The sequence below is a fragment of the Letharia columbiana genome (genome assembly GCF_014066305.1).
Source record: "Letharia columbiana isolate WasteWater2 chromosome Unknown xpSc0000093_s0, whole genome shotgun sequence".
NCBI lineage: Eukaryota > Fungi > Ascomycota > Lecanoromycetes > Lecanorales > Parmeliaceae > Letharia > Letharia columbiana.
The window spans coordinates 15,887-34,272 of record NW_023501169.1 but is presented as its reverse complement, the minus strand read 5'-3'; the positions used below and the strand labels follow the sequence as shown (position 1 = coordinate 34,272).

Sequence of the window (18,386 nt, the reverse complement as noted above, 5' to 3'; positions counted from 1 at the left end):
GCCTTCATCTTCGTACTAGACTAATGCTGTCGCAAGCAGCAAGCCTCCCCAATCACACCACGTGTTTATTGTACTGTAGCCTACAAGTATACTCGCATCCCATGAGCCGCCATTCTCTTTTGATGCAAGCTCGCGCTATTGCTTCAACCTTGCCATTCTCTTGGACATACTGCGCACATGTTAACGGCCATGCTATCGCTGGGGACACGTTTACTCACAAGTCAAAAAACGCGAATTGACTGGGGCTACTGCCATGCTCGTACACAAATCGACTGGCCAAATAACTGCCAAATATCGCGCGAAGATAGTTGTCGGGAACCTAGAATGATCAGCACAGAGCCTCATCGACTCCCGGGTAATGGACTTACACGTTCGATGATGGTACTCAACCCAATCTTCTCGAGGAGCAATTTTGGTAGCGCGTCCTCGAGTACTGCGTCTCGGAGCTCGATGTTTTTCCAGAGGTCTTGCTTCTGCAACTCTTCGTCAAGCTTAGTAATGGCGACACTCAAAGTATCGCTCAGAGTGCTTCGTGCGATGGCAGTCTGCTGATGTTCTCGCCAAATAGCTTCGAATTCTAGTGCCGCATTACGCTTGATCGTTTCCTGTACCTCTTTGACGTAGGCGTCATAGAATGGTGGCGCCGTACCATCATCACGTATGCACATGTTCTCCACGAAACCCTGCTCATCGAAGGACAATGATGCAAGGACCTCAAGGGATGAAGATGTGACCCCCCCTTTGTTCGCCGAGGCATCCTTGTACAATATGCAACCAGCCTTCTCGAGCCGCAGCTTGGCGTCCTGCGTGATGAATAGGTTGGCACCTTCAACGATGTACGGAATGGTGCTTTTGCCATCGACAATGAGTTTGTTGACGGTACTCAAGTCGATGGACTCTGGCCTGCCACCGCAAGGCACGAAGACGTCGAATTGCTTTTCACCGCGCAAATGAAACGTATTGCGGAAGATCATGCCATTGTTAACAGTCTCTCCGGACGGTAGTGTGATGCTCGTCTCGTCTACCAAGACTCGGTATCCGTCAGCAGAAAGCTTTGTGACATCGAACTCGGATATCATGGCACGCTTCCTTGCCAGCCGGACGAGCTCCACATTGTCCAGGCCAGTTGGATCGACAAGCACGCCTGCACCATCGACAATTGCTGTGTATTTCTCGTTGCCAAGTAAGATCTCGTTGGACCCAAGGTCGCCGTCCGGTCCACCAGTCTGTAATTTCCGAACTGCGTTGGGTTGTAGACTAAGTTTCCGGTATATGCCCTGAACATACTCTCGCACCGACAATGTTGTCATTCCATAAACGTCGTGAGGAATTCCTCCCAGCTTAGGAGACTTTCCGGTGAAGAATGATTTCCACCACGGCGCTCCTCTTGCCCTGGCGTGTTCTGTTGCCCAATTGACCAGATCTGCGGTATTTTCGTCTGGGCCCATGAATAAGATTTCTTGCTGGCCATGGAGATCGACGATTGGGTCTTTGATTCCCGGGCTTGTTGGAGGTAGTAGAAGATCCATGATGCTATCAATGTACTTCTCGAAAGCCACTTTGACCTTATCTTGGTGGTGCACATCTAGTAGAATGACACCCTTGGACCCTCCTTCGGGAATGTCTTTGTTCTTGCGTTGCTGAGTGTTTGCGAGATTGTAGTTCTCGTCGAAAAGGGATCTGGCGTTGATAGAATATGCTTCACGATTTCTGGACTTAACAATGCGAATGCCGCCGCGGGCGATGTCGCGAAAGCGAAGGTGAAAGCCTCGGAACTCCGAGCTGATGACGAGAAACATGCCATACAATGGCTGAGGATATTCAACTTCAGGGAGAAAATTGGGATTGAGCCGGAAACTCAACGCAACTTTTGTTGGAGTATAGAAGTTGGTCTTGAGAACGCCAGCGTTGAAGACTCTGAAGGCGGTCATAACCATCTGATCATGCTCATTCATGGCGGTCTTTGAGATCAGTGACTTGAGCTGAGTATCGTCAAGGACAACGTCAACCTTGAGGCGCAGGTAGCTGAGCGTAGGAATGAAGTCGTCTTGCTCGCCTCTCGTCTGAACATAGTGGGTGTTAGCAAAGGCCAAATACAGTGATCGTACCAGATCGGGGTATTTGTTGATTATCTCAAGGATGTAGTCCGAGGTAAATGTCTCTGTCCTAAGACGACGTTTGATCTTGGACAGCATTTCCGCATGGACGCTATTGTTTGGATCTAGCAAAGAGGCAAGCGAAGCATATTCCGATCCCAGACGGTTCAAGAAATGGCCGACAAACACCCATACACAGTGTGCGTAAATAGTCTCCTGTAAGCTCAGTCGGCCGCTTGCGAAGTGTCCTTGGAATTTGTTCTGGGGTATGCAGTACAGCAGAGAGACTTCCTTCATTATCTGGTGGATCGAGGCTTCGATTGGCGGATGCTTCGAGTTGGAGGCCGTTTGTGGAAGGGGTCGTAGGTAGATGGACATGATCGTAATCCCGTTCGAGAATTGCTCCACGTACTTTCTCGAGCTCGTGCAGCCATAGTAATGGTATAGGTCAGAGAGAGCACTAAACATGCCCATCGCAGAACCTTGTCGATATGCTATGACAAGTCTTTTCTCTCTACTGGCTTCCATCTCGAACATCTCAATGACAGGTCCAGTTCGCCCCACAGCGTTGTTCATGACTTCTTGATAAATGTCCTTGGTGTTCTGTGTAGCCTTCTGCAGGAAACGCTTTTCCCCTATGATATCCAATCTGGTCTCTTCCGAGCCAGGGCTAGGGTTGGCGAAGTTGCATTTGTATACGAAATAGCAACGCAGCTGTTGATCTTTCTCTCCAGGAAGATGACTCCCGGAGCGGAAGGTCTCTACTCGGTAGCTGTTGTCGCTTGTAGAGCCGTTGACGTACTTTTCGTCGATTCGCTGCTCGTACCTTGGGCCATCTACTACGCTGACACCGGGCATGCTGGTGTCTATGTATACGGCGTGATCGGCAGCCTCTTTGTCAAGCCGAATCTCCAAGCGACCATCGTCTCGAGCAAATGCTGCTACCTTCCCTGCGTAGAGTGAGAGTATGTGGTTTACGATAGCTGGGACAGTCTCTGTTTGAAAGTACATGTCATCGATACCCAATTCGTTGTAGAACCAATTGGTCTCAGATTCGACGAATTCTGGCGGTATGAAGCCTTTCTCTTCAATCTGATCCATTACTGTAGTAATGGCATGTCAGCACTGTCCATTAACTCCTCAAAATTTATGCTCGGGAATGGCATACCCTGATCCATCTGCAACTCCTTGCCCTCGAACTTGGGAGCGACGTAGCCGGAACCTTCCTCATGCAGCACCTTGTGCTGACTTGGACCTGGAATGCTGAGATGTGTGGGTTGCGGAGAAGGCTGACGGCCCGGAGTGCGAACAACTTGCTCCAGAATCCTGTTGTGCACCCCGTTCTCTGGCAGTCTCTCTGGAGGCTCTGATGTAGATTCTCTGCGAGGCAATTTGACTGCGTTTTGAACTCCATTCTCAGATATTTGCTCCGTCGGCTCTGCAGTCGATTCGCTCTGAGGCAATTGAACGGTGTCCATATCGTCTAAGTCGGACTCGGTCATGGTTGATAGCGAGGGCACGCGATGAAGCTTGTAATAGGACGCGAGAGGGATCGCTTTGAGAGGAGACCAGAAAGCGCCGTTGGAGGTCAATGGGTTCGCTGCAGCGTTGAGATCAAGGCTTCGAATTGGTAGGTGGTGGGGTGTGAGCTTGGAGGCGGTCAAGAAATTTCTGTTGGTGGTGGTGGAGGCGCAATTGACGTGATTGGCATCATTGTTGTCGACCAACTGAAATCTTTGGACTTGAATTTGAACGACATCCTCCCCACTCCTATCCGCTGGACAAGGCATTTTTACGTGCCTTAGCCCGATCTGATAAGGAAACCGTTGCCGCTAAAAAGATAAGGGCAAGAAGACCAACCCTTTCCTCGCGTTCACCACCAACACCAACACCAACGCCGGCTTCAAGTAGAAGAAGTATCAAACAGAAAGAAGTAAGCACCAAATAGAGAGACCACGGCTGATACACAGCAGGACAGATATACACAATAAACTTTTGCCGTCCTTAATAGGTTCTTGAGCAATCAAAGGGCTTCCGTGTGCGACTTTGTGGCTGGAAGTCGGGACAAATTTATACTTATGCTATCAGTCGCAAGAATATGCCTCCAATAGTTTTGCCTTCAACTCTGATTGCATTCTCCCTGGCTCTGCGCTCTAAGAATGCTACTGTCCGCCGAACCGACCCTGTTGCAGTATTGCGTCTGAAAATCTCTGTCATGCCTAGAAGAGCAGCCTTTGATCTGCCATGGACTGTTTGTGCCTGTTACTTACCCGCTATCCCAAGTCCATCCGAATCATGGGGTTGGGAAGCTAAGCTGAGGTACTGCGCGTATCATGGTAGCCGACGTTAGCTTCTCATGCATTGACCTCATCAGTCTCATACTTTGGAAGACGGGTGTCCGGTGAAAGGCTTTCCGATGGAACAACATAGCACCCCTGAACTGGATGGCAACCAGGGTTGGCGTGACGCCCGTCGCTTGGCCTGGAGCGATCTCAATAAATCTCCGCAATGCGTTGATAAGGTCTAGCAATCGCCGGGCCTAACAGGTATACAAGTGGAACGCCGCTACCCCGGAACTTAGCGAAGCGCAGGCGGCTAATAGATGGTGCGTTCTGCACGCTCAGATGGGAGCTTGGGGTAGGAAATTATTCCTTTTAGGTCTTTGGATCACCAGCTTACCCGGATCTTACTCCGCATCCTATCAGCTTTGCCAACTCCCGAGCTTGTCTGATTCGATAGGCACTTGTCCAATAATTCCTGACATCTACATCGTTCATTGCCAACATGCGCATCGCGAGTTGGTCAGCACGCATCCAAGGACGGAAACTGTAGCGACTGAGCACCCTTTCTGCGTATGGTCGATGCTCATACCCAGCCGACACACGTGGCGAAAGGTACTAATCGTAATTGAAACGTGTTTGACATACACGCATTTGAAGTATGTTTGAAAAATATTCAATGCTATCATTTTCACCACCCTTTTACAGGAACCCCAATGATAGGTAGCTATTTGTTAGCGACCAGCAGGTGGCGAATGGAAGCGCTGCCCTGATCAATTCGAACCATTCTCTTTGTGGAATGGTCGCTCTAGCGTTCTCGGCAAAAGACGTGAAAGAAGATGGATGGGTTGTTGTTCGTTTGTTATTTGCTCTGATTATGAACCTACAGCCCAGGTCGGCTTCGAGTTGAGATAACGAGCACTTTTCGATTACGCAGTGACATCTGGATAAAAGGCATCTGTCCCTCTGTCTTATCGGCAATAATGTCTATTTGACTGGGAGCAAGCGTATGTGTGATCAGTTTGGGACGAGTAATCCCGTTTATCATTAAACTGCGAAGCCATGGCCAACCGCACATGGATGCCAATGATAAGGCATCTCCACTCCAATGCAAAATCCCGCAACGCGCGACGATCTAGACATCCAGAACCCGGGCTGGCTGCTGTAAAGAGGCTGAAACAAGGCGCATAGACCAGCTTGCAGATGCTAATCAGCAACAGCATTCGCTTTGGCCACTTTATTCCCGGTCTCCCGCAGCTTGCCACAGGTAGTTGGCGCTGGAATTTGACCACCGTCCGGCGTGGAGACGATGATCACGGAGACGGTACAGTCCTGATCTCTGGGGTATAATTTCGCACCTCGAGGAGTAGGCGCAGTGCACACTGCGTTCTGCTGGTGATTCTGACGGTAGACTACTGCTCCACATGAGATCATTTTCAGATTCGAAAAGCTACAACGGTAGCAAGTCTTTGGCTCGTACTCGAAGGTTTCAAGCGAACCTACAATGCCGTAGGCTCCTGTCAGGCGCTGGAAGCCAGCAATCTCAAATTGACAGTCCAATGTCAGATTCGGACTCCTAGTCTCAAAAGCACTTCTGGTCTCGTAAACCGGTACATAGCACTTGAAATATCGAGACTTGAGATTCACGATTCACTGCATTCCCTCGACTGCAGGACCAAATAACTTTTTGGAGTAGTCTGTTCAATACAGTAGTTGAATAGAGCAATAGTAGCCATCACGTTGACCAGATCCGAGCGGAGCCAGGCAACTCCAATCCTCTGGAATTCTTGGCATTCCTATAAACGAAATCCTTACAAGCCGGACCCCCACCATCGCTGCTAAGATTTTGATTTTCATTCGAGTTAAAGCAAGTGGAAACTAATACGTTTACATTCCTGAATCCCTTAGACATTCTACAATGCCTCTCTCGAATTCCCATAAGCCAGTCCAGCGGCCAATTACCCCAGTGCTCGACGAGATGATCGATGACTTCGAAGGACTCGACAGTGATGAACCTATGGAGAAGGATGAGGTCGAAATGAAGCTTGAGAAGATGGTATTTGGTGACAAGGCAGGCTTTCATGAAGGACTGAAATCACACAGAGATGCTAGTACTGATCTTCGAGACCTGGTGGACGGTGACCGTCAACAAGCTCAAGATGGCTTGGGAGAAGGAAATCTGGAAGGCCTTGATGATACCGATGTTTGTAAAGTTCAACTGCCCATCGGACTTGCTTTCGCTCAACGTCCTTCCAGCTGTTTTTCCTCGACTCCACTCCGTCCGTTATGCATGTCCCAGACCTTTTACCCCAATCGAATTCAGACCAAGACACGACGTCGTCAGACGGCGGCAACGCCGCGGCATGGGTTGATAGCGACGACGAACGTATTGTCGTCTCCCTGGCCTCCAACCCTAGACTGCGGAAACTCAGGACTACTGAATTTGAGGACCTGGTCAATGGGAAGGAGTACAGTAAACGACTACGCCGTCAATTCGAGCGACTATACCCAGTCCCGGACTGGGCAAATCCCACTGTCGCAGAACAAGTAGCATCAAGAAAACGAAATAAATTGTCAATTGCTTCAGAAAGCTCCGAAGCCAATGCTTCCGCGGATGACATGTCCGTCGGATCTGACGACCTATCCACCCATCCACTTGCCAAGCTTCTACAGGACACCGATGGTCTCATTCAACTTATACCTACAAGCTCTAATATTCGCAAGAAGCTCCGTCCAGAAGTCATCGACATCCATCGTACCAGGGATGTCGGCACTGTCCAACCTGTAAGTCTTTTTCCTCTTCTTCTCTCTTCTGGCATTGCTAATCTCTCTCCCCCCTAGTCCGCCATAACAAATCTCGACTTTCACCCCGTCCACTCTCTTCTCCTCTCTTCCGGACCCTCTTCTATGCTCTTCCTCCACCATGTCTCTCCGCACCTTCCAAATCCAAATCCGGTGCTTACAACTCTACACCTAAGCTCCACTCCTCTCACAACTTCACTTTTCCACCCCCCAGCTGGCAACAAAATATTTTTCTCTGGCCGTCGCCGTTATTTTCATACCTGGGATCTGGACACTGGAAAGGTAGAGAAGGTATCTCGAGTGATTGGGCATGGCGAGGTACAGCGCAGTATGGAGCGCTTCAAGCTGAGCCCGTGTGGCCGTTGGATAGGTTTTGTGGGCTCTGGCCGAAAACGTGGTGGCACGATAAACGTTCTCGATGCAAGTAGCTGCCAATGGGTTGCAGAGGTGAGGGTTGAAGGCAAAGGAGGTGTTGCAGATTTTGATTGGTGGGGCGACGGAGAAGGCTTGGTGGTCGTTGGTAAAGGAGGCGAAGTCGTCGAGTGGGACGGACGAGAAAGACGAGCTGTTGCAAGGTGGATAGACGAAGGTGCTATAGGAACTACGGTCGTGGCATTGGGGGGACATGGAGGGGGGTCTAAGGCGCTGGGAAATGACAGATGGGTGGCAGTCGGCAGTTCCAGTGGTATCGTCAATATCTACGATCGACGAAAATGGAGTGCAGAAAGCGTGCCTGCGCGGCCAAATCCAGTGAGGGCATTCGACCAACTGACAACGCCAACTTCACATTTAGAATTCTCGCAAGATGGACAAGTTTTGTGCATGGCTAGCAGGTGGAAGAGAGATGCACTGAGATTGATTCACCTGCCAAGCTGTACTGTGTATCGAAATTGGCCTACAAGCTCGACACCGCTTGGGAGGATCACCGCTGTTGCTTGGTCGCCTACTGCAGATATGCTGGCCGTGGCAAATGAACAAGGCAAGATAAGGCTGTGGGAGATACGCAGTTAGCTAGCAAGAAGCCTCTGATTGCATTGAAAGTCAGATTATGGGTTGTCCCATCATTGCTCTGAGAGGAGCAGAGCATTGATTTTTCCTACATTAGTAGCTGAGATTGCCCCAGTTCGAAAGACCAGGCCTGTTTCCGTTCTATGTTCTATGTCGTTGAGTATCTACACCATCCCCTCGACATTTCTAATGCCTGCAAGGTTGCCAGCCTTCACCCGCTTGATCGTCAAGGCGGCAATCAACGCCGCCCCCACACCGCTCCCGTCCTCTGCAGCCAAAATACTGATGGGATCCTTCTCACCCACCTTCCAGTCTAATATCTCTCTCAGTGCTACCGCTCCTCTAGCTTTGAAGTGAGGATATTTGTTGAACACACTGCCATCGGCGCCAACATGACAAGTCTCCATATTCTTCTTTTTGCAGATAGCTGCAACACCGCAGGCTGAGAGGCGGGCAGCGCGAGTGCCAATTAGTTCGGCAAGGCGGCGACAGAGTTCCAGTTCGGGTTTGTTTGTTTTGATGCCCAATTCTCTATGAAACAGATCACCAGTTTCTGACAAATTCTCGAAAGGGTCTTCTTCGATCATGGAGAGGAAGGAAGAATCAAGCGTGTATGCTTTCCGCAGCTTGCTGATGTTCTGCCCTTGAAAGACTTTGCAGCTCTTGTTGTCGTGCAGATCTACGAGCACAAGACGGAATAATTCGCCAAGATACAGGCCTGCTATCATCTTCTCGAAAGCTTGCTGGCCGGGGCGAGGCGAGTCGTTGTCGACAACGACGTCGTAAGGTGTGCGAGGGAGGACTATGTGCTCGTTGTCGAATGCACCATATTCGCAATTGATCGCGATAGGCATATCCGGGGGCAGGTTGTAGCTGGCTATTTTGGGTACGGAGCCGCAATTTTCCATATAGGCAGCATTGCATCCGGTGCCGAAGATGCAGCCAATTCTCATGGTGTCGTCGGTATACGCTGAGGCAATCAGGGTACCAGTGGTGTCATTGATTAAGGCGCTGAGTCTGATGGGGAGTTTTCGTTTGGCAAGGGCGGCTTCAAAGAGGGGGGCGACATCCTTTCCCTCGACGCCAGAGATATCAAACCCTTTTGTCCAGCGCTGGAGGATGCCATTGTCTATGTAATTCTGGGTGGCTGGAAATGAGAAGGTGAAACCAAGAGGGATTTTGTCCAGCTTTTCCAGATCTTCAACTTCATGGTGATACTCAATGAACTGTTGGATACAATCCGCAATGTATTCCCACAGCTCTTCGGATTCTCCCGTTTTCAATTCTTCCGGCATCCGATATTTTGACTGGATTATGTCGAACTCACCCTTTTCTTCAAGTAAGATGATCTCGCAGACACGCAAATTGGTTCCGCCCATGTCGAGGGCGAGGAACGTTCCAGTCTCATGGCCATCAGGAAATCCCATGACCCAGGTCGGATTCATCGGCTGTGGTAAAGTCAGTATTTCGAGGGTGACCTTCGATGCTTCGCTCTACTGACAATGCTGCCACCTTCGACGCTGAGGCCTGGTCGGTGTTAGAGATGTCCTCACCGGCGCAATAGGACAGGTGACTTTCCTTTCTCCAGCTCCTTGACGAAGTGGTTGGTCACCTCTTTCAACTTAGCCTGATCCACCGTGAATACGTTCTCCAAGTACTTGATCTGTTCGAGAAGATCATCAGGGACATCTGCCATCGACCCTACACGCATGCCCCATCAGTCTCCAGCTTCACGCTTCACCCAGAGAGACAACGGACCCTTTCGGGATGGCTGGCGCCTAGGTCCTAACCCAACCATCTTGTCTTGCGGTTCAGGAACCCTTGAAGTTTTGATTGAGTACTCGTAAACTGATGAGTTCGGCGATTCTGGCAATTGCAATGCAGGACTCCCAACGTAGTTCCAAAATTGAGTATCTATACTCCGGGAGGAGCTTCACACTACATGACAGCAGATCAGCATTTGTTGCGCGACACGAAGTCATGAATGCGAGGAGCTGGGAGCGAGAAGTGTGTAGTAAGGGCTGATTCATGAGTTGCAGGGGTTTACCAATCCGAAGATGGTGGGAGGATTGCCGCAGGAGGCCGCTTGGCCACATACAATCCGCGCTCAATTGATCTTCCTCGGCAGTCAGAGACGTGGTGAATAGAATGGACCCTTGGATGCTGGCGGTTTTGAGCATGAAGCAGAAACAGAAGCAGAAGCAGAAGCAGTCAATTGCACCTCCATACAATTATAGGCGCCAAAATCTGCCCCACGCAGCCCCACTTTATCAGGGCTTGGCTGTAGGAACCGTCTCTACGAATAAGCAGCTTCCAGAATTGCTAGCACAAAGATCTCGTGTAGTGTTCTTGCACAACTTGCACAAAAAATCTGCTCCATGGCCTGAGATTTGAGCAAAGTAAGATCTGTCGTGAGCGAAGAATACCAATTCAAAAGCTTCGTTCATTGGACGAGAGATTAACCGCCGCTAGGAATTTGACAGTGAATCTATAGAAAAGCTTAGCGTTCAAACTCGCGTCTTCCCAGTCTCGTGGCTCGCTGTTAATCAAGAAGTGATCCCTGCCAGTCACCAAGTGGTAACAAAGGGGCGCTCTGACCAGATTTCCCATGATACACAACATGCCACTGAGCGCTACATGCTGTCGCCTCCGACATGTCATGCGGGCGTCTTAGAGTTCCCTCTACGTTTGCCATCATTCATGCCATCGCCGTCACTCACTTCCTCTCCTTTCTACCATGAGATCAATGCGTGGGCGACTCAGGTAGTCGCTAGAGATTGCTCTGCTACTCACGCACTCACTCACAGGGCAAGTCCACGTGAACATACCGTTCCAGCCTAGGAATAACTGCTACTGGCATGTCTTCCTCCACTTCAGCAATCGCGGGGCCTACGTCGTTCAGCCAGGCTTTGGATCAAGGTGGCACAGCGAGTCAGTCAGCAGGCATTTCACTCGACTCATTCCTTGCCTCCTTGATTTCTGGTCTCGCTGTCTTTGGGATAGAGTTCAGCCTTTTTCTACTGCTTCATGGCAGGTTTAGCAGAATCTAGTAAGCCTGCGCACATATATTTTTGAAGAAACTGCTAACCCCTAATTAGCAGACCACGTACATTTCTTCTCCCTGAACGTGAACGAACTGCACCACCTCCCAAAGGTCTTTGGCAATGGATTCTACCCGTTTTCAAGACGTCAAATTCGGACTTCATACAGAAATGTGGGCTGGATGCCTATTTTTTCCTACGATACTTACGAACACTACTGAAAATCTTTATCCCGATGGCACTTGTCATCCTCCCCATACTTCTTCCCTTGAACTTTGTCCACGGAAGGGGCCCACACTTTGCTACAGGGAACTTCAAATCAAGCACTTATACAAACGTCACAGGACTCGACCGGTTCGGCTGGGGCGATGTACCGCCCGACAAGAACAATAGATACTGGGCTCATCTTGTCTTGGCTGTTGGCGTAGTTATCTACACATGCTTTGTGTTCTTCGATGAGATTAGGGGTTACATCCGTCTACGCCAAGCCTATCTGACTTCACCCCAACATCGACTGCGAGCTTCTGCAACAACTGTTCTAGTTACAGCAATACCACCTAAATGGTGCACGTTCGAAGCCCTTGAAGGACTTTACGATGTTTTCCCTGGTGGGATCCGCAACATCTGGATCAACCGTGATTTCGACGAGCTCCATAACAAGGTCAAGCGTCGCAACAAGCTTGCTGGTTCCTTAGAATCCGCAGAGACGTCACTTATAAAGAATGCGAAGAAGTCACATCTTGACAAGCTTGAAACGGAAGCGAAGAACGCGGGCGGAAAGGAATCTAAGGTAGCCGCATCAGAACACCTAAAGGCGTCAGAAGTGCAAAGCGTAGACCTGGCTCAAACAGACGGCATCAGTTCTGGAGATCCACATCAAGTCCGGCATACGATAGACGAAGCGCTGGCGGAGTCTTCCAATGAGCCGTCAAGGGAGCAATCTCGAGACCGAAAGAAACCTCTAGTGCCAATCCCTGCTCTGAGTCAAGGAATGGAAGCTGTTGGGCATGGTATTGGCAACCTGGGGAAGACTGTTTTCGGAGGCTTTAAGACAGTTGGCAAGGGTATTGATGAGCGGTTAAACACAATAGGAGGATCCATTCCGGCGACTCCTGAGCCAGCAGCTCCACGGAGCAAATCTCATGTGGAAAAAGCCAGCTCCGGCTTAGACGGTACTCGGTCACGGTCGATCTCACCAGATTCTGACTATCCATACAAGAACCGTGACGCCAGCCTAGGAAGAGACCACCAGCAGAGCTCTAGCGAGCCATCAAATGATAGTACAATTAGGGAGAGCGTATCACGAGATGGGCCCGCATATTCACGGTCGAGGTCGAGTCGTTATGGTGAAGGCCTGGGCATCGAAGGCGCACCAATTGATCACAGGACCAAGCGGGACTCGGGCTATACAGATATATTGCGCAATCCTGAGCGACTTGGAGAGGCCGAAGAACAGTACCAGTCAAAGTTCTATCTCTGGAATCGCAAGAAGAATGTACCGTACGGTATTCCAAGTCCTACTCCTCACGGTCGGGAGGAAGACGAATTCCCGTTGAGCCGCCCAAGTCCAATGACCCCGGGGTGCAATGCCCAACCCACTGTCAATGGTCCAGGATCGAACCCAGGCTTAAAAGGGGCGAAAGACCACTCAAAGAAGTCCCGTAAGGAGTCGCCAAATGACAAAGCGAGTGAGAAAAAAGCCGTCGACTATCCCATCGCCTACCAGGAAGGCTATAATACCAATGAAGGTGAACCTGTGTGGAAGCGATATCTGAAGGAGAAAGATCGTGAATCTATGAGACTTCCCATCTTTGGTTCGCAATGGATGATCTCCTTGCCTCTATTAGGACAAAAAGTTGACACGATCGATTACTGCCGTAAGGAGGTCGCTCGACTCAATGCCGAGATCGAACAAGATCAAAAAAACCCCGAGAAGTTCCCACTTATGAACTCTGCATTCGTACAATTTAACCATCAAGTAGCTGCACACATGGCCTGTCAAGCTGTCAGCCATCATACACCAAGCCAAATGGCTCCAAGAGTTGTGGAAATTTCGCCAGACGATGTCATTTGGGACAACATGTCAATGAGATGGTGGGAGTCCTATGTTCGCCCCGCCGTTGTCCTTGTCACAATTGTCGGACTGGTAATCGGGTGGGCCTTCCCGGTCTCATTCACTGCTATCTTGTCGCAAATCAAGGCGCTCACGGGCACAGTGAAATGGTTGCATTGGCTTGCCCCTGCGCCGAGAGAGGTATTTTCCATCATCCAAGGTGTCTTACCTCAGGTCATCCTGGCACTCCTCTTGGTTCTACTCCCGATCATTCTACGATTTCTTGCTAAGGTTCAGGGCGATTATACTGGCATGGCAGTAGAGTTGAGCGTGCAGAAATTTTACTTTGCGTTTCTATTCGTGCAGGTATTCCTCGTGATTTCAATATCGTCTGGGATCACCTCGATTATATCAGAAATCACACGACACCCTCAAAGCGTACCAGAACTCTTGGCGCAGAACCTGCCCAAAGCTTCGAATTACTTCTTCTCATACTTGCTGTTGCAAGCATTATCGGTTAGCGCCGGAGATCTCGTCCAAATCGTGGGCTTGATTGAGTGGTTTCTCCTCGCGCCGCTACTCGACAATACCGCCAGGCAGAAATGGCACAGACAAACAAATCTGCCCAACATGCAGTGGGGAACTTTCTTCCCAGTTTACACCAATTTGGCATGCATTGGTGAGTCAATAAGGAGAACGCTATCATACTCGCAATCATTGAATCAGCTGATATTTTTCAGGTTTGGTGTACTCCATTATATCTCCACTGATCATGGTTTTCAACATCATCACCTTCGCTTTATTTTGGCTAGTCTATAGGTACAACACGCTCTATGTGACAAAGTTCCGCTTCGACACAGGTGGCTTGCTCTATCCCACGGCCATCAATCAGCTCTTCACAGGGTTGTATCTAATGGAGCTTTGTCTAATCGGCCTATTCTTCCTCGTTAGGGATGCAGCACCCGATGGCAAAGCAATTGGCACACCCTGCAAGGTCCAAGGTATCATCATGATTGTTGTTCTTATTCTTACCATTCTCTATCAATGGCTCCTCAACGGTGCATTTGGACCATTGCTGAGGTACTTGCCCATCACTCTGGAAGACGAGGCTGTGATGCGCGACGAGGAATTCGCACGAGCACAAGAAAAGCGTTGGAAGCTGGATGAGAACGAGCAAGAGGGTGACGACATCAACGATGTCCTCAATGATCGCGAACGTCTTTCTGCAGACGATAATAGGGCGTGTGAGAGTATTGAAATGCAGAACATCGAAGCCCCCAACGAGCGTGGTAGACTGGATCCAAGAACTCTGGGGCTGCTAGTACCGGAAGCGGTGGGAAATCTCATTCCTCTCAAGGCATCGTCCTGGGCGGACCGTTCCCGGAAGCAGACGCCCTATTCTCCCGGACAGAACGGACAGGTTGCCTCGCCCCGGCAATATCATCGCCAGCACCATCCTGCGCGTAAATCACCAGATCTTGAGGCTCAACGCAGTGGAACGAACGCGATCGGAGAAGCTCTGTTCGCGGGGATCAATGATGAAATCGAGGATCTGACGCCGGACGAGCGAGACAAGCTCGTGCAGCGAGCCTTCCAGCATGAGGCGTTAAGAGCCAGAAGGCCTGTGATTTGGATCCCTAGAGACGATCTAGGAGTGAGTGATGATGAAATTTATCGGACGCAGAAGTTGTCGAAGTACATCTGGATTAGCAACAAGTTTACGGGCTTGGACAGCAGTGCGAGGGTCGTATACAGAAAGAGTCCGCCTGACTTCTCAGAGGTGGACTTGATCGAGCTCTGAGATGATGGCTCGGCAGAAGACTGATATGGTTTTGTGACGCATTAGGCAGGATGCAGAAGGGAGTGGATTGTATTGCTACGTTCTGAGCGTGATTAGCGAGTGAGTGACATTGTGCAATACCCATTATTGTTTTCTGGAGGCAGTCTTGATCAATAGCAGTCAGTACCTTTAGGTGTACTTTTAGTCCTATATAAGCAAGTAATGTACGATGTCGGAGAATACGGGTCAGGGGACCACGTGCCAAGCCAAGCTGTAAGCCGGACGATTTTCGCGGTGAACTAAGTAGTTTGATTGGTCAACTCTCCCGGCGCTATTAAGCGAGGTTACTCACTTCTGGATACTACGAGTAAAGAATTATCTAGACGATATACTTAAAAGTATTTTTAAGAGTAGAGTTAGAGTTAATATTTTCGCTAACTTTTTATAAATATTACGAGTAAAGGTCTATAAATTAAATTTATAACTATTTTTTTTAATTAAGACTATCGAGTAAATTTAATAAGCGATCTTTAATAAGCGAACTTTAATAAGCGATAATTAAGGTCCTTGTCTTATAATAGTTAAAAGATTAAATTTTTAAATTCTTAAATTTTTAAGACGCGTAAACTACGTCTTATAATTTAAAAAAAAATCTAAAATTTTAGTAGAAAATAAAAAAGTTATCTTAAATTTAAATAATATATATCTAAATTTTTAATAAGAGGAGAACTAGTAAATGCGATACAGTATAAGTAAGATAAAATTAGAATAATAAGACTATCGAATTATAATAAAAAGAAGATATAAATATAAAATAGAAGATATCTTCGTAAGCTCGTTAGTTATAGAACTAAAAGTATATTAAAAGTATACTCGAATAAAGAGAGCTCGAAAGGGCTAGCGAGCTAACTTAGATAGTCTAGTTAAAAGACGTAATAATCTCGAATTTATAATTAACTATATATATAAATTTAAGATTTTTAAGCTTAATTCTATCTTATTCTTTTATATATACTAATAAAAATCTTTAACTAAATATTTCTTTATTAATAATAAAATAGTTTATATTATTTATTTCTAAATTATATTATAGAATACGTATTATAATTTATACTCTTTAGAAATTAATATAATTATAAGAAAGAAGCGAAAATTAAAATTTAAAAAATTGAAAAATGAAAAAATGAAAAATGAAATTTCGATATTATTAAACTCGATATTAGATCGAAGTCTTAGAGTTATATAATAATATGAAATTAGAAAGATATATATATTCGTATATAGATTTAATAGTAAAACTAATTCTAAAGAAAGTAAAGAAAACTCGGGGGGATCGCTTGCTTGAGCTTATTTACTAAGACTTCGTTAAGCGTACGTTAAGCGTACGTAAACTAAGTAATTTAAGATTCTCTCGCTTAGAACTTATAAGCCTCCTTTCTAATAGGTAATTAATCTCTCTATTAATCTAGGTTATCGTACTAGAATCGATTAAAATAAATAACGAATTTCGCGTTTCGCATCTAAACGAGATATTTCATAAGTAATTTCAACTATAACGAATAATTTCACTATATAATTATATAAGATTAATTTATATCTAAATTAATTCTATCTATTTATAATTTTACGAGTAAAGATTTATAAATTAAATTTATAATTTTTTTTTTAATTAGAGTAAGCGATCTTTAATAAGCGAACTTTAATAAGCGATATTTAAATTTCTTACGCTTTAATAATTATAAGACTAAATTTAAGAATTTTTTTCTCTTCAAAAGCTTATATTTCGTTTTATAATTTAAAAAAAAAGTTAAAAATTTTTAATAGAAAATAAAAAAGTTATTCTAAAATTAAATAATATATATCTATTTTTTAATTAAGGCTATTCGACTATCGAGCGAACTTTAATAAGCGATATTTAAATTTCTTACGCTTTAATAATTAATTATAAGACTAAATCTAAAAATTCTTTTTTTATTTAAAAGCTTATATTTCGTTCTATAATTTAAGAAAAAAATTAAAATTTTAATAGAAATTAAAAAAGTTATTTTATATATTAATAACGTATATCTACTTTTTAATAAATATAAATATTAATTTATTTTATTCTCGATAACTTATTTAATTATAAGAGTAAAAGTACTCGAAGCGAATTAATAGACTCGCTTATATCGCTTATTAGACTATAAACTACGTAGCTAAAGCGAGTATTTAATATACTTAATAAAGTCTTAAATATTTACGAGTTCTCTTTTTTCTTCTTTTTTTTTTAATTATTAGTTTATCTAGTAATTAATCTATTTATTCTATTAATTATATATTTAGATCTTATAATTATATAGCTACTATATAATTTTATTAAAAGAGATCTTATTATCTTATAGTTTTAATAACTTTATTTATATAAAGTTATTTAATTTAATTATAATATATAACTCGCGAGTTAATTCTATTAATTTATAAAATAAAAACGTTTTATTATAATCTATTAGCGATATTTTTAATTTAATAAATAATTTTTATTAAAATATATCTATTATATAATTAAGTAATTATAATATTAATTCTAATATTAATAGAAATTCTAATAATATTATTAATAAAAATAATAATTATTAAAGCGTTATATCTAATAACTCTTTATTTATAAATAAAAACTCTTATCTTATAGATTTAATTTAAGTTTAACGCTATTAACTTCTAAAACTTAATATTAAGAAGTAATTAATTATCAAAAAATTTAAGCTAATTAAAATATAGAATATATAAGAATATCGTTATAAGTATAGCGATAATTATTATTATAATTCGAGCTATAAGAAGATAAGTATTATTAAGATATCTAATACGTAGTATCTTAATAACTATAATTTAATAATTATATTTCTATAAAATTACGATAATTTTATCGCCTTAATATTTTATATCGATTTTTATATAAATAAAGAAAAGACTCGCTAATCTTCTATTCTCTTAGTAAATACTAAGAAATAAATCTAGAGAAATATTAGAAATATAATATTATACGATACGAGTAAAGGCTATGAATTAAATTCATTAATTTTTTTTTAATCAGGGCTGTCGAGTAAATATTGATGAGCGAACTTTATAAGCGACAACACTTTAAAAATTCGTTACCTTTAAACATCCATAAGACTAAATTTAGTAATTCTTTTTTTATCTAAAAGCCCACATTTCGTTCTATAATTTTAGAAAAAAAATCTCAAAATTTTAATAGAAAACAAAAAAGTTATTCTAAAATCAAATAATGTGTACCTGTTTTTTGATCAGGGCTGTCCGGCTGTCCGCGATCTTTGGTGAGCGAACTTT

General features: G+C 45.0%; 6 protein-coding genes across 6 annotated transcripts; 2 read left to right on the top strand and 4 right to left on the bottom strand.

Moving 5' to 3' along the window:
* Positions 1-135: 135 nt before the first annotated feature.
* HO173_013225 (uncharacterized protein) lies at positions 136-3,886 on the bottom strand (the record flags this gene model as incomplete). The annotated part of the gene is made up of 4 exons (XM_037315049.1): positions 136-169; positions 219-319; positions 369-3,199; positions 3,265-3,886. 4 exons carry the CDS (start codon positions 3,884-3,886, stop codon positions 136-138), a joined length of 3,588 nt encoding a protein of 1,195 aa, XP_037158052.1.
* A 1,695-nt stretch (positions 3,887-5,581) lies between these two features.
* Positions 5,582-5,809, bottom strand: HO173_013224 (uncharacterized protein; the record flags this gene model as incomplete). Its single annotated transcript, XM_037315048.1, has 1 exon — positions 5,582-5,809. The coding sequence occupies one exon, from the start codon at positions 5,807-5,809 to the stop codon at positions 5,582-5,584; it is 228 nt and encodes a 75-aa protein (XP_037158051.1).
* Positions 5,810-6,293: 484 nt separating this feature from the next.
* Positions 6,294-8,188, top strand: HO173_013223 (uncharacterized protein; the record flags this gene model as incomplete). Its single annotated transcript, XM_037315047.1, has 3 exons — positions 6,294-6,578; positions 6,632-7,159; positions 7,217-8,188. 3 exons carry the CDS (start codon positions 6,294-6,296, stop codon positions 8,186-8,188), a joined length of 1,785 nt encoding a protein of 594 aa, XP_037158050.1.
* A 161-nt stretch (positions 8,189-8,349) lies between these two features.
* On the bottom strand, positions 8,350-9,612 carry HO173_013222 (uncharacterized protein; the record flags this gene model as incomplete). The annotated part of the gene is made up of 1 exon (XM_037315046.1): positions 8,350-9,612. One exon carries the CDS (start codon positions 9,610-9,612, stop codon positions 8,350-8,352), a length of 1,263 nt encoding a protein of 420 aa, XP_037158049.1.
* A 122-nt stretch (positions 9,613-9,734) lies between these two features.
* Positions 9,735-9,983, bottom strand: HO173_013221 (uncharacterized protein; the record flags this gene model as incomplete). The annotated part of the gene is made up of 2 exons (XM_037315045.1): positions 9,735-9,886; positions 9,944-9,983. 2 exons carry the CDS (start codon positions 9,981-9,983, stop codon positions 9,735-9,737), a joined length of 192 nt encoding a protein of 63 aa, XP_037158048.1.
* A 1,060-nt stretch (positions 9,984-11,043) lies between these two features.
* On the top strand, positions 11,044-15,080 carry HO173_013220 (uncharacterized protein; the record flags this gene model as incomplete). Its single annotated transcript, XM_037315044.1, has 3 exons — positions 11,044-11,234; positions 11,284-13,958; positions 14,020-15,080. 3 exons carry the CDS (start codon positions 11,044-11,046, stop codon positions 15,078-15,080), a joined length of 3,927 nt encoding a protein of 1,308 aa, XP_037158047.1.
* Between the last annotated feature and the right edge of the window lie 3,306 nt (positions 15,081-18,386).